This window comes from Tamandua tetradactyla, chromosome 4, assembly GCF_023851605.1.
Source record: "Tamandua tetradactyla isolate mTamTet1 chromosome 4, mTamTet1.pri, whole genome shotgun sequence".
NCBI lineage: Eukaryota > Metazoa > Chordata > Mammalia > Pilosa > Myrmecophagidae > Tamandua > Tamandua tetradactyla.
Genome location: NC_135330.1, coordinates 169,394,732 through 169,407,851, shown reverse-complemented (window position 1 = coordinate 169,407,851; position 13,120 = coordinate 169,394,732). Strand labels below are relative to the sequence as shown.

The 13,120-nt window shown below is 35.1% G+C and overlaps 1 protein-coding gene across 7 annotated transcripts in view; it reads right to left on the bottom strand.

Moving 5' to 3' along the window:
* PCCA (propionyl-CoA carboxylase subunit alpha) overlaps positions 1-13,120 on the bottom strand; it is a 626,991-nt gene that overhangs the window by 382,822 nt on the left and 231,049 nt on the right. For all 7 annotated transcript variants that reach the window (XM_077158591.1, XM_077158589.1, XM_077158590.1 and 4 more), the window contains one exon: positions 6,942-7,020. In XM_077158591.1, coding sequence (XP_077014706.1) covers positions 6,942-7,020 — 79 coding nt within the window. The remainder of the gene's footprint in view (positions 1-6,941; positions 7,021-13,120) is intronic.

Sequence of the window (13,120 nt, the reverse complement as noted above, 5' to 3'; positions counted from 1 at the left end):
CCAGTGTGATGTCTGGATAAATCTTAGAGTGATTTGAACAATGAATAAAGAAGCATTTGCAAAGTCCTCTTGGGGGAATGGGGAGAAAGGAGGGAAAATTCAACTTCCCCATTTGGAGAATTTCTGATATTCTCACAAGCAATGGGGACAACCAAATCAATAAGCCGAGCCCTCATGGGTATGTTCATATGAAACTCATCCCCACAAAGGATAGGCTAAGCCTACTAAAAATTAGGCCTAAGAGTCACCCCAGAGAACCTCTTTGGTTGCTCAGAGATGTGGCCTATCTCTCTCTCAGCCAGCACGGCAAGCAAACTCACTGCCCTCACCCTCTCTAAGTGGGACATGACTCCCAGGAGTGTAAACTTCCCTGGCAATGTGGGACAGGAATCCTAGAATGAGTTAGCACTCAGTATTAAGAGATTGAGAAACCTTCTTGACCAAAAGGATGAAGAAAAAAATGAGACAAAATAAAATGTCAGTGAGTGAGAGATTTCAGAGTTGAGAGGTTATCCTGGAGGTTATTTTTATACATTATATAGATATTCCCTTTGTAGTTTAAGGTGTATTAGAGAGGCTAGAGGGAAGTGCCTGAAACTGAGGAGCTGTATTCCAGTAGCCATGTTTCTTGAAGATGATTGTATAATGATGTAGCATTCACAAAGTGACTGTGTGAGTGAAAACCTTGTGTCTGATGCTCCTTTCATCTATGGTATGGATAGATGAGTAAAAAAGACAGATTAAGAATAAATAAATAACAGGGGGAACAAATGTTAAAATAAATTGAGTAGACTGAAATACTAGTAATCAATGAAAGTGAGTGGTAAAGGGTATAGAAAAAAAATAGGGGGAACAAAGGTTAAAATATGTTGGTAGATAGAAATACCAGGGCTCAATGAGAGGGAGGGGTAAGGAGCATGGTATGTATGAGTATTTTATTTTTTCTTTTATTTCTTTTTCTGGAGGGGTGCAAACGTTCTAAGAAATGATCATGGTGATGAATATACAACTATGTGATTATATTATGAGCCACTGATTACACACCAAGTATGGAATGTTCATATGTTAAGAACGTTTGTGTTTGTATGTTGTTCTGTTAAAAAAAAAATAAGAAAGAAAGAAAAGAAAAGAAATTAAAAGCAGCCATTCACTTTGTTAGCTGAGGTGAAATGATTAAAAAAAAAAAAAAAAGCAACCAAAAGAATCAGGTATATAGAAATAAGTCTAACAAAGAATGTCAAAGACTTACATACAGAAAATTACAAAACACTGCTAAAAGAAATAAAAAATGACAAATAGATGAAAAGACATTCCATGCTTATGGATAGAAAGGCTGAATAATTATCAAAATCCCAACAAACAATTTTGAAGACACTGAAAAGCTGGTTATTAAATTTATTTGAAAGGAAAGATACCCTAAAAAACAAGAGCAAAGTGGGAGGACAATCACTTCCTGACTTTAAAACTTACTATAAAGCCACAGTGGTCAAAACAGCATGGTACTGACACAATGAAAGAAGTACTGACCAACGGAACTGAATTGAGAGTACAGAAATAGACAACCAAATAGATGGGCAACTGATCTTCAATAAGGCCCCCAAACCCACTGAACTGGGACAGAATACTCTTCTCAATAAATGGGCATGGGAGAATTGGATACCAATAGCCAAAACAATGAAAAATGACCCTTTCTTTACACCCTATACAAAAATTATTTCCTAATGGATCAAAGACCTAAATGTAAGAGACAACACCATAGAACTCCTAAGAAAATATAGGGAAGCATCTTCAAGATCTAGCTAAAGGAGGTAGCTTCTTAAACTTTACACCTAAAGCACAAGCACCAAAAGAAAAAAAATAGACAAATGGGAAATCCTTAAGATCAAAAGCTTCGGTATCAAAAAAATGAAGAGGCAGCCAACTCAATGAGAGAAAATATTTGGAAACCACATAGATAAAGGCTTAATATCCTGTATACAGAAGAAATTATACAACAAAAAAAGAACAACCTAGTTGTAAAATGAGTAGAGGTGAATAGACACTTTTTTGAAGAGCAAATAGAGATGGCTAAGAAACCACATGAAGAGATGTTCATTTTTATTAGCTATAAGGTAAATGGAAATTAAGATGACAATGAGATATCACCTCACAGCTATAACAATGACTGCTATTAAACAAACAGAAAACTACAAAAGTTGGAGACGATGTGGAGAAATAGGAACACTTATTCACCATTAGTGGGAATGTTTAATGATGCAGCTACTGTGGAAGTCAGTTTGGGGATTCCTCAGAAAACTGAATATGGATTTGCCCTGTGACCCACCAAACCATGATTTGATATACACCCAGCGCTGCTGAGGGCAATGACACAGACAGGCATTTGCACCCTGATGTTCACAGCGGAACTATTTCCAATTGCCAAAAGATGGAAACAATCCAAGTGTCCATCAACAGACAAATGGATAAACAAAATGTGATATATCCATACAATGAAATATTATGCAGCAGTAAGATGAAATAAGATCCTGAAGCATAATGACAATGTGGATGAAATTTAAGGACATAACGCTGAGTGAAGTAAGTCAGAAACAAGAGGACAGATGCTGAATGATTCCAGGAACTATATGATTCTGCTTTTCTGACTCTGGTAAAGGTAATCTCAGAGGGTACATGGTAGAATATAGTAGACCTAGAGGTACACAAAAGCTAGAGACAGAGGAAAGGGTCCCCAAAGAGGCTGAATCTAAATGCAAGGGAATGGATAGAAATGAAAATTAATTAGTGGATATGTAACCAACACTGCCATATTGAAGGTGAATATGACTGAAAAGGATGTATAGTGCCATGTATCCCAATAATTAAATTTACAATTATAAATTAAGTTCTCACATGAACTACTTCAATGGTTCGATAGAGACAAGGAGTCAATGGTATATAGGGGAATACAGGGATATAAGATGAAAACTAAAATGCACACTACTGCCAATAGTGTAAGACATGGTTTGCTTATTATGGACATTATCCATGATACCCAATAGATGGAGGGAGCCGAAGGATACAATGACTAGGAAGCATAATGGCAAACGATGATACACTTATATGATGGAGTGTGGGGTAGCTACAGAAGAGAGGAATGCTGAGAGGCACGCAGCAAACTGAACAGATCTTGGGGACAATATGCTGTGCAATATAAGCCAGAGGGAGGGCCAGGGTGGCTCAGCAGGCAGAGTTCTCGCCTGCCATGCTGGAGACCTGGGTTCGATTCCCAGTGCCTGCCCATGAAAAAAAAAAAAGCCAGTAACAAAACAACAAATATGCTAAGGTCTCTCTTAGAATATACTTAAAAAAATAATAATGGGCACCTAGATTGTAAGTAGCTACATTTAGTCTGAATTTGTAAATGTATTTCCAGATTCTAAAACATTGAGCTATATGTGTATCAGCTAGTATTTCCTTGGAACTTTGAGTAATTCTGTGATACCTAAGACCCAGAAATGGAGTGCTTCAGCCTGAAAGTTAGCACACCAATAGATAACAATAGTTAAAGTAACCAAAAAAGAGATCAGGCCTCAAAAACAAAGTCAATCCAGCTATGTCTAAGGTAAATTTGAATGCAGGTTAAAAGGTGACATTATATGTACTCTAGACCTTCAGCTACTGTATAAGACCAAAGGCAAAGAGATTATGTCTGGAACCTACATTTTGTGTAGCACATAATCCAAATCAACCTCTCTGGATAGCTCATTTAAACAACACAAACTCCTAGAGTTCAGAACAGGAGGTTAATATAATACCAGGATACATCTCAGACTGTGGTGGGCTTATTATTAAACTCTCACATCTGGGAAACTCCAGGTACCTTCTCAACCATTAGGAACTCCCCCCAAAATAGCTAATACCTGGATTTTGAGTCTTGCCCTTATGAAACTTCTTTCTTTAAGGGAGAAGCTAAGGCAATCCATAATAGGCCTAAGAGTTGCTGCCAGGAAGCCTCACCCCAGGGATGAGTCTGTGGAATCTATCATGCCTTTCTGACCAAAAAGGGAGAAAGAAGTGTAATAAATTAAGGCATCTGTGGCCAAGAGAGATCAAATGGAGTCAAGAGAGTCTGGAGGCTTCTCTTTGCAAGCTTCAGTTACATAGTGCTAACTGCATGGTTTGCTATATTCCAATCAACATCATTCCTGTTGACTCTTAAGAACACCTATGGCTTGAACTGAGACTCTATAAAGGTTTTATGCAATAGGTTTGCCTTCCTGAAATATATAACTTCCTGTAAATCCTGAAACACAGCAGGACCATTCTCTCCAAAATCATCAATTTCATCCCCCTATCCTAGTGTGGACACCTCTTCTCAACATGAAAAAGTCAGAACAGGCACTGCCCAAAGATCCCTACAGAGTAGGAGAAAGATTAAAGGAGAAGGATGAAGTATTCCAGAGAAAATGGCATTTAACAAATGAGTCTGGCCACTGAATCATTGTTAATATTCTTTTTAGCCTCCAGTGTTTTGGAGTAGCTAGAATGAAAAATCTGAGATGATGGAATGGCAGCCCATGACAAACTCTGGGATCTGTCCTGTAACTACTTGTTAATTTATGCTTTGAAACTTATTGCTTTTTTTCTTTCTTTGCTTTGTATATATGTTATAGTTTTCAATATTTTTCAAAAAAAGATTTTTTTAAAAAGGCTATAACAGACTGTATTTTCCAATGACAGCCTAAACAGTATGTCTAATTTCATGTATTTTTCCATGAATCTTGGCACTCCTTCATGAAGAAGTGGAGTCTAATTCCCCTTCTTTGAATTTAAGAGCTTGTGTTCACTAGTAATCAACAGATTATGGTGGAGGTGAACCTGTGTGACTTCTGAGACTGGGTCATAAATACAGTTTTTGCCTTGGTTTGGGAACAACTGCCTTTGGAATCCTGGAATCCAAAGCTATAATGTTATTTTCCCCATCCTAGTCAATGGACCTCCCCTGTATTCTATGGACTTGTGGATTCAAAGTTAAGAACCCTTTTCTAAAATGTAAACACCATGTAGAAGGATTTGGGGAGGCTGTTTGCTTCATTGTTATATAGCTAGAACAATGCGTGCCTCACAATTGTTTCTCAAAAAATAGTGCAAATCCATGCAATGAGTTTATTCTCTGAATAAACAAGAAGATGGGAGAAGAGAATCTAACGTTACCTTAGTCAACATCTGGTATCAGTGCCACAATAAAAGTTGTTTCAGTGTTCAAAGGCTCTGTATTTGTCATATATCAACCACCGATAACACAAGCCAATTACTTTACCTGATGCTCAACAAAAGAAACAATGGTGATATAAGCCTTTTTTCTTTTAAGTTAAAATCACCTATGCTGTTCTCTAACATGGTTCTTTCATTAAGATTGTAAGGCTAAAACTGCCGCTAAGATATATTCACCTTACTTGTTAACTTTAAAACCTAAATCTGAGTTAGGTTTGGATTCCACTGTACTGGACAACTTTCATAATAACCACTTCAAATCTCTGTCCCTAAGCTAGACTTACTCTATCAGCCTTCTTTGAACTATTTTCTCTAACACTGACTATACTTGATGTCATCCATGTTCCCTAAACCACATCTTTGTTTATTTCACCTGTCACTTATGCCAACAACTGCCCCATTTCATGTTTCATCTTCAATTTTCTCCTAAATCCATCCCTTTTGTCTCAACTTATATTTATCATGGCTCTAATTAGAACCACAACTAGATGCTAAACTATCAAGTGGGGAAAACACCTGGCTCCTAAAACGCACCACCTGAATAAAATAAATGTTTTACTGTTGTTCCCCCCCCCCAATAAAATAAAGGTAGCATTCACTATTCAAAACCCTACTTTCATCAATTATGTAACTAAAAGGTCTACTTATGTGGCATATGACCAACAATACGAACATCACCTTTTAAGTAAGTAGTTTATAAAGAAACTGGTACCAAAAAAAAAAGCTTATAGAGAGGCATTCTCATAGCCCCTCAGGTTTTTTTTAAGCTCAGGAAAACATCACTAAGAAAATAGGAAAGAAGGAAGGAGGCAAGGAGAGAGGGAAGAAGGAATAAAGCTTAAAGAATTAACCACTTCGAGGACCAAATTATTCAGGTCAGAGGGAGGATAAGAAAGACAACATTAACAATATTTCAGTGAATTTTTTTCTTCTCCTGCATCCAAAAATGAGACCTACATCTCTCACTATCAAGCCTAAAGATTTGTAGAGAATAAATCTTCTGAATAAAGTCCCTTCAAACCAGTTTGTTTTAGGGAGATTTTTAAGCAGTTCTTTTCTAATCACTATTATGTTATCAATGCAATAGATTTTTTTTAATTTTACATATTATAAGTTATTTTGATTTCTAAAATGAGTAATAAGAAGGTGTTTTAAATTTTTAAAAGGGTACATTCCATATCAAGGACATAATTTCTAATTCACAATGAAAATTTATTTCATACTATAAAACTCTCAATATAATTCACTACTCCTACAAATTAGCAAAGGAAAACAAACACATACTGAGGTAATACATAAACTTCCAATGAAGTTATCACTTCTTTAAATATATATATTTAGTTAAAACGATGAGATTATATTCAAAATTATACAACCAAATATTAGTAACTACTGCTTGAAATCAATTAATTGATAATGTAATTTTAAAAATATATACACAGTAAAAAAAAAGAAAATCCTTCATTAATGTTTAAGAAAGTAAAAAACCTTTCTATAATAGGATAACATCACCACCAAAATATAAATAAGGAATTTTTCTGCATAAATTTAACTTTTTCATGCCAAGGAGCAAAATTTATATGATTAAAGTAATTACATTATGCCTCTGCTATCTGTTTACTTGTCAGTTTAATATAACTCTAAGGCTGCAATTTTCATCAAAACTATTATTTTGGACAGCAACTCACCTGGTCTCTTCATCATTCCAAGCAATCCGCATGCCTTTCCCACCACCACCTGCTGAGGCCTTGATCATGACAGGGTAGCCTAACAGCAGGGAAGAATTAGACAGAAGTTCAGACTTTGATCATTTGGATATATGAACATGACAAGTGACCACATGTTCAATAATGCAGTAGGTAATAACTAATTTACTTAAAAGTTGCTTTCTATAGAGTTAAGAAAATGACACCAGTGTACTGATCTATGTATATTTTTAAAATAAGGGGATGAATTCATTTTAAAAGGAAAAGACTATTTTTTCCCATAAACATTACTCCAATAATGAAATAAAAGCTAAAATTAAAATTTGATAGTGGATTCAAAAACCTGAATCCTAGCTATAGCATTAACTGAAGATACAAGCACTAAGGGAGAATTCATACACACACACAAATGTATGATTTCCCCAAAACTGCATGTTTTCATACATATCAATTTGAATTCCCTCCTTCAGAAGTAGTGATTGATAGCTATTTGAGGTATGTTCATCTGAAAAGCCACCAGGGAATTCCTACAACTTTCATCACCAATAACTGACATGATGGTACTGGGAAAAAAAACAAATAGTGGCTATTATATTACAGGCTGAAGCTACTGTACTATTAACTGAAAAGCTACTGTACTATTCCATACATTCAACAGTGAATGCCTAGACTAGAAGGTATTGTGAAAATATAAAGCAAAACCCAAAACAAAGCACATTTCCAATTAGATTTTTATAAGAAAAAATAAAATATTGAAGTCCTTATTTACAACACCGAATATTTAGACTAGTTGTTATAAAGTAAAATTTTTGACAGTAGGTGTAATCTATAATGATTTATGAAGAAAAGATAAAATCTTCTTTAGGTGTTTTTTTGAGAACAAGATGAAGATACTTATATCTGAGACCATTTGTTTATGGTCTTAAGAAAGATCAATGAGACCTTAACAGACCTTTCCAGGCCTGCAATGCTCTAATACCACTAAAAACTAGCTATAGAATCCTTAGAGGAAAAGGGAAGAGAGGGCCAAATGTTACAGACCTTTTGTGCCCTAAACCACAAAACATCACTCTTAACTTCACCTCTGTTAAAATGTCACTTGCTTCCGGAGTGTCTCATAACCAATGCAATATTTTAAAACATTTAATGAGCACTGATCTTTCCTCAATGTTTTTTTTTTAAATGGACAGTTACCAGGAATTAAACCTGGGTCTCTGGCATGGCAGGCGAGAACTCTGCCTGCTGAGCCACCATGGCCCACCCTAATCTTTCCTCACATTTGGATGATTGTTATGTTTTATGGGGGGTAGATTTCTGCCTTCTTTAATATCAAAAACAATTCTAAGTATTGTGAGAAGAAGAAAGATAAATAACACAATCCATACTTGGAAATCTTATGATCTAGGAAAAGTGAGTGAAAGTACTCAAATAATTCTATCACTGAGGATGCAGAAGAGAAAAAGATCATAAGAAAGCAGAGTGAAAAAACTGATTAAGCATCTCATGAAGGGTCACTTAAATGAGATTATGAAGAATGAGCAGAAGTCATTAGCTATGGATGACCCTGGGCCATAACTGTGATTTATAAGATTTAAAATAAGTCTGGTAAATTGTTCTTGCTCACAAGTTGGAGAAGCACAATGCATAAAATAATTTGCCAAAAAGAAACATATGTTCAGAACAAATGATAAATCAGAAATAAGGCAATATATAATAGGGCAGAAACAATGCGGTTCCAAAAATTAGGAAGGAATACAACCTTAGACCTATGAATACATGTAATCTAAGAAGGCAAGAGTCCCTGATAACAATCTAACAAGACACATTTAGAACGGCTAGGGGAAGGGGGAAAACTGGCAGAAGTTGATGACTTATGGTTATTAATCCTTAATCTAACATGCTAAATAAGTAATTAACTTTCAGACAAACAAAGAATTGGTCATTTGAAGATGAGAGAAAAGAATATTCCACACAGATGATTTTAAATTATATCAAACTGTCCCTTCATCTCTGTCTCAACTTTGTGTCCCTGCCACTCTAATAAGGGGTGTCAGGAACTGGAAGAAGGAAAAAAAGATTCAATCAAGAGCAAGCATTCCTTGATGGCTTGGCTTGTAATTCTGTATAGCTTGATAAAATGTTCAGATACATCCCAGAGTACATTGAGCAGATAATTAAAAAGTACTGGCAAAGTCCCTTGAGGGATGGGAGAAAAAATATGGAACTATTAAACTTTATCACCAGGGAAACCCCTGATACTGTCTTTAATATTAGGGACTCCCAAATGCATAGGCCAAACCCTTGATCATGAGGCATGCTCTTGTGAAGCTTATTTATGTAGCAGAGAAGTTCAGCCTCCCTATAGTTATGACTTAGAGTTACTTCCAGAGGACCCCTTTTGCTGCTCAAATATATCTTCTCTCTCTCTAAGACCAACTCTACAAGTAAAATCATCACCCTCTCCTCTACATGGGACAGAAAATACAGGGATAAAAGTCTCCCTTGTCTGCATGGCAGATGACTTCCAGAGATCAGCCTGGCCCTGATACCATGGGATCAACAATGCCTTTCTGACCAAATGGGGGAAAATAATTCTAACAAATGAGATATCAGTGGCTGAGTGAGTTCAAATGGAGACAAGAGGCTATTCTGAAGGCTACTCTTATGCATTATTCAACCATAAAAAGAAAGAGGTTCTAATACATAGAACATAGAATAACATAGATGAACCTTGTTAAAGACATCGTGGTGAATGAAATAAGCCAGACGAAGGGGGCAGATACTGTGTGATCTCATTAATATGAAACAATTAGAAAATGTGAATTTTTAGAGTCAGAAACAAGCATACAGGTTACCAGGAGCCAGGGTGGGGATAAGGAATGGGGAGTTAATACTTAATTCGGACAGAGTTTCTGTTTGGAGAGATTAAAGTTTTAGTATTGGATGGTCGGGATAGTAACACAACACTGTAAATGTTTTTAACACCACTGAATTACCTAAAGTGGTTAAGAGGAGAAATTTTAGATTGTACATGTGTTATTAGAAAAAGATATTTTTAAAAATGATAGAACTGCACCGCACAATGCAGTGAATCCTAACATAAACTATGGACTACAGTAAATAGTATAATTATTATAATATTATCTAATCAATTGCAACAAAAATACCACACTAATGCAATGTATTAACAGGAAAAACTGTAGATGTGAAGGGGGTTATCTGAGAACTTTGTACTTTCTGCATGATTTTTCTACAAATCTACAACTCTTATAATAATGAAAAAAAGTTACTATAAAATAATCCAATTAGAAAACAAAAAGCCCACTAAAGACTTCAACAGACACTTCCCTAAAGATGATGTAGGAATGATAAAACAATTCTCAAGAAATGATGCTCAACATCATTAGTCATTAGGGAAAGGCAAATTAAAACTACAATGAAAAACCACTATTCACCTCTAAAAATGACAAAATTTTAAAATTTTAAAGCCAACAATAACAAGTGGTTGAGGAGATGCAAAACTACTATGATTCTTTTGTAGGTATATAAAGCAGTTTTACCGCTAGAAAAAAGATTTTTATAAAACCAAATTTTTATCTACCTACTTTAGGACCCAATAATTCCACTACTTGATATTTAACCAAGAGAAATGAATACAGGTATTGAGAAAAAGATTTGTATAAGGATGTACAATAGTACAATATTGCAAATATTATAGTTTTGTTCATAAAATTTATAATAACCAGAACAGAAAAGAACCCAGGTAGGTTATTAACAGGAAAAAGAAAAAAACAAAGTTATATAATGGAACGTTACTTAGCAATAAAAAAGAACAAATCACTGTTTCACGGAATATTATCAGTAAATTTCAAATACTTTATCTGTATGGAAGAAATCTTCAGCAATAACAACGTACGATCCCATTTGTATGGAACTGAAGAGCAGGCAAACCTTATATTTAGAAGAGCAACCACTTAACCACCAGGATGGCTGTAATAAAAAAGATACATAATAACAAGTGCCAGTGGGGATGTAAAGAAAACTGGAATGCTCATACATTGCTGGTGAGAATCTAAAATAGTGCAGTTGCTCTGGTAAAGAGTTTGGCAGTTCCTCAAAAAGTTTAACACAGAGTTACCACACAACCCAACAATTCCATTCCGTGGTATACACCCAGGAGAAATAACAGCAGGTTCATACAAAAACTCGTACATAAATGTTCATAGTATTATTCATAAAAGCTAAAAAGTGGAAACAATGTAAATGCCCATCAACTAATTTATAAACGAAATGTAGTATAACCAAACAATGGTATAGTGTTCAGTCATAAAAAGGAATGAAATACTAAAAGAAACATACAAAAAGGATAGAAGCACTGATACATGCTACAACAGGGGATAAACCTTGAAAGTAAAATTACGCTAAGTGAAAGTGCCAGAACTAAAAGACCGTATATTGTATGACCCCATTTGTATCATATATACAGATTAGGCAAATACAAGGAGAAAGAAGGCAGATTAGTGGTTGCCAGAGCTGTGTGATGGGGGATATAGGGAGTGATTGCCAAAGGGCAAAGAGTTTCTTTTGGGGTGATGCAAGTACTCTGGATAGTGGTGATGGTTGTACAAGCTTGTGAATATTCTAAAAACCACTGAATTGCATACTTCAAAACAGTGAATTTTATAGTATGTGAATTTTATCTCAATTTTTCATAAAAATTTAGAACTAGTTACTTCCAGGACTAAGAACAGGAGTTGATGTGTGAAAAGAGAACTTTCTAGGGTGATAGCAATATTAGATATTTTCATGGGTTTTAGGTTACATAAGTATGTTCAATGTCAAAATCAGCAAATGCAGACTTGAGTTCTGCATCAAAATATCAAAACTGTATACAAAATATTCAACTCTGGTTAATGATACACATGTTGAAGTATTTTTACTAGGCTGTATACTGGTATCTGCAATTTACTTTGAAATATAATAAAACAAGATGAATATAACAAAAAAAAGATGAATAAACAAGATAGATATATGATGAAGCAAAAACTAAAATGTTAATAATGGAAACATGTTGTAATACAAGTATTCACTGCAAAATTATTTCAAATGCTGCATGGCTGAAATTTTTCATAATAAAACACTGAGGAAAAAACTGAACGTATAATAACAACAAAAAAAAATCACAAAGTCCATGGGTAGTATGTAGAGATTCAACCTCAACGACAATGTTAGAGTATCTTGTCTTGAAGATATGACATTTAAGCCAAGATATGAAATATTAAAGTCATTCATGTAAAATATAAGCAAGAGTATTTCAACCTGAATATGTACATATATTATCTGATCCAAAGTCCCTGAAGTACCATCAAAGCTTGGGGTGTTCCAGAAAGTCAATGTGACTGAAACAATATACAAGGAAGGGACTAGTATAAGGTGGAGAGCTAGGAAGGAGACAAATCATGTAGGGTTTGCAGTCAAAGTAAGAAATTTTTATTTTAAGTCCAATAGAAAATTATTAGATGGTTGATGTATAGGTGGGGTAGGATGGATGTATTATTATTTACAGTTTGTTTTTTTTTGTATGCTGTATGGCGGGGGGGTCACATTTCATTCTTTTCCATGTGAGTATTCCCTTACTGCAGCACCATTTGCTGAATTTTTATTTGGTTCTTCGCTTGTTTGTTTGGGAAGTGCATGGGCCATGAATTAAACCTGGGCCTCTGGCATGGCAGGTGAGAATTCTATCACTGAACTACACTTGCACCCCCTTATTTACAGTTTTTAAATTTCACACTGTCTGCTATGTGAAAAATGTTTTGAAGTGTTTAAGAAAAGAAACAGGGACACTACTACAACAGTCCCTATTAGACATGATGGTGATTTGGAGAAGAGTGGAAATAGTTAAAGACATTCAGTGAGTAGCAAATATGGGATACATTTTGAGTGAAGAACTGACAGTAGTTATTAACAAATTTACATATGATGATGGGGAAAAGAAGCATCCAGGACATGGCCCAGAATTTGGCTTCAATCATTGGGTGAAATTTATTGAGATGCACCAACTGCCTAAGAAACAGATTTGGAATATGGTAGAATCAGGGATATAATATTTAAATTGGGTTATCATTGTGAAAAGACAGTCCAAATGAAAAAAACAAGAA